The sequence below is a fragment of the Antrostomus carolinensis genome, unplaced genomic scaffold (genome assembly GCF_000700745.2).
Source record: "Antrostomus carolinensis isolate BGI_N321 unplaced genomic scaffold, ASM70074v2 scaffold9046, whole genome shotgun sequence".
NCBI lineage: Eukaryota > Metazoa > Chordata > Aves > Caprimulgiformes > Caprimulgidae > Antrostomus > Antrostomus carolinensis.
Window position 1 is genome coordinate 36,498 of NW_010319736.1, and position 2,595 is coordinate 39,092.

The 2,595-nt window shown below is 42.2% G+C and overlaps 1 protein-coding gene across 1 annotated transcript in view; it reads right to left on the minus strand.

The window, feature by feature from the left end:
• The window catches only part of PLA1A (phospholipase A1 member A), a 17,648-nt gene extending 15,289 nt beyond the window's left edge, over window positions 1–2,359 (minus strand). The window contains exons 1-2 of the mRNA XM_010169360.1: window positions 2,287–2,359; window positions 302–503 (exon numbers count right to left, since the gene is read on the minus strand). Of these exons, the coding sequence (XP_010167662.1) occupies window positions 302–503; window positions 2,287–2,359 (275 nt within the window). The remainder of the gene's footprint in view (window positions 1–301; window positions 504–2,286) is intronic.
• Between the last annotated feature and the right edge of the window lie 236 nt (window positions 2,360–2,595).

Consider the following 2,595-nt stretch of genomic DNA (forward strand, 5'->3'; position numbering starts at 1 on the left):
GGAGTGAGAGCAAGAAAAAAAGATGGTAATTTCCTAACTTTTATTAGGCTCCAAAAACTGTGAAACACATACAAAACAGGCAGCCAGTCACAAACTAAAGGATTTCAATTCCCAGGTCCAGTTTGGGGCTGAGCACCCCAGACTGTTCTTAGAAGCTGTTTTGCAGCAGCCACTCTGGGGACACTTAGAAGGTCACAGGAGCAGGGGGTTTCCATGCCAGCCCCACCCAGTGCTTGGGAATGCCCCAGCAGTGTTTAATTTACCACTAAAAACTTACTCACAGTGCTCTTCTTTCTCTTACCTGAAGCCATGGATTATGATTTTGGTTTCCAGACTGCTGTTGAAGCTGGAGTTCTTGATACCATCATCAGGTAAAATCAGCTCCCCACAGCTGGGGCTTGAGGAGGTGAACAGAATAAAATGGACCTTCAGTTTACTGCCCCGTAGGAAATTTGCTGTCTGAAAGTCAGTGCAGTGATGCCCTGAGGATCCGTCTGTATTCCCTGCAACGTGAGGGAGTGTAGAGCATATTTAGTGTGTGTCTGTGGAAGGGAAAAAAAAAGCTCATTCTAATTCATTAGGAAAATTAAGTTATCAATCTCACTTCTATTGATAAAGATTAAAAGGATGGAACAAAAATCAAAATCAGCCTATTCTGGAAACTTCATCTGTCGGATAAAGTTGTTTCCATCCTTTGATGGAATTCTAGCACTGGCTTGGGAAGATAACCTGAGATGTCATGGTAGCTTTGACTGCTGAGAGTTGTTTTACAGAGATGTGGATGACATTCTGTTGGGTTTTTTTTTCCAAATTGGCCACACATACCAGGTACTAAATACATTTACGAACTGGCTATTAGATCTTTAAAAAAATGCTTGCCAACAGGTAGTCACCACTGAATGGGGATAGTTCTGTTCAAATTCTGGTAGGCTTAGTAGGAGGTACACGTCTAATTTACACTTGTATCAAGAATCCAGAAATAAATATGAGAATACTGATGACAAAATATCAGAATGCTGATGGCAAAATGTGTCAATGATAATTTCCTGATTGATTCATTTACTGGATGGAAATGTTTGATGGGAAGGAAAAGGCAGCTATTGGAAAGCACTTTGATCTGGACAGAAAAAAAAACCCCAAAACCTCAAACCTGTAGCTAGTAAAAGAATTGGTCAAATTTAGGCTAGAAAGCAAGCATGGAAGTTTAGCAGTATGTATTGCTGAAGCCACAGAAGAGCTGGATTCTCCATCTTTTGTCATTTCAGAGGACTGGCTGCTATTTTGGAAGACTTGTTGAAGGTAAGATGTTGGATTTACTGAAGCACTAATGGGGTGAAATTGACCTGTGATGAGCAGGAAGCCAAACAATTGATTAAACCATCCCTTCTGACCTAAAAAAGTATTACTTTTTGAACTGGCATAGTTGCATCCTGCTGCAAGGAGAATGCACGCACCTTCCCTTTTCTGGACTGGAGGAAGTGAAACAGCCTCGAATCTGCACATACAGTAAAATAAAAATGAAAAATAATTTTAAAAAATCAAACAACCAACTTCCTAACTGCTGGCTGTTCCTGTAGAAGACGCTTTACACTAGCTAGACAGATCACGGCCTAAGGGTCAGCACAAGGAATGAGATTCAACATTCAGATTCCTCCTTATGGGATGTGACTATTCCTTACTGTTGTTTATTTTGATCTTCTGTGTACTGAAGGCAAGAGAGAAAAAGAAGATCTCTGAGATCAATTTGGAAAAGCCAGCAAGTCACAAGCCAGCTTCACTAGCAAGGGCAGGGTCAGTGCAGGCCAAGGTGCATGTCAGAAATGGCGTAAGAGGAGGGGGATCGTGAGTAGAGGTAAGGCAGGAGGTGCGCAGGTGATGTGGGGCTGTAGTGATGATCACAAAAGCATTTCACTGACAATACAATTAAAGAAAGAAATGTAGTGTGGTGTCTGTTTATTTTCTCTCAGCTACTGCAGATTATATTTGCTAAGCTTTCAAAGCAGGACATGCCAGTGCCAGAGGTCGAGTGGTCCCTTTTCCGCTTCCTTACACTTCAGGGTAAACCCTGTTCATTCTTTTAAATCAAGTCAGTGGAATTAAATCACTGAGGCTGATTGAATCAAAGCACGGGAGAAGAAAGGATCATTCTTGTACTACCTGTGCTTCTGGCACCTCACTATGTTACAGCAAGGACCTCTTGACATACAGGTTGTTTAGGGAGGATTGGATTCAGATCCTTCTATGTAAAACCTTCAATCCCTTGACAGACACTCCTGTTTTCCTTACCTGCTTGTGCTGAGCTGGGCATTGAGAGGACAGCAAGAACAATCAGCAGCTTTCTCTTCAGATCCTCAACCATCTTCCTGTTAGTCTACTACAAGTACAAGGATCGTACAGGGAAAAACAGCCTTGGTGGGTTGCTTGACTCTGTTAATGATCAACCAGCCTGAGCCATTTTGGGGAAAAATGGGTAGGGGCAATTACCTCTGCTCTTATTTGACCATTAGCCAAAGTCTGTGTCAGCAGAGGGCTTCACTGACATTTTGGTTAAAAAAAGATGCTGACACTCCTTCCCTCCCTACCTCCCTTTCCTCA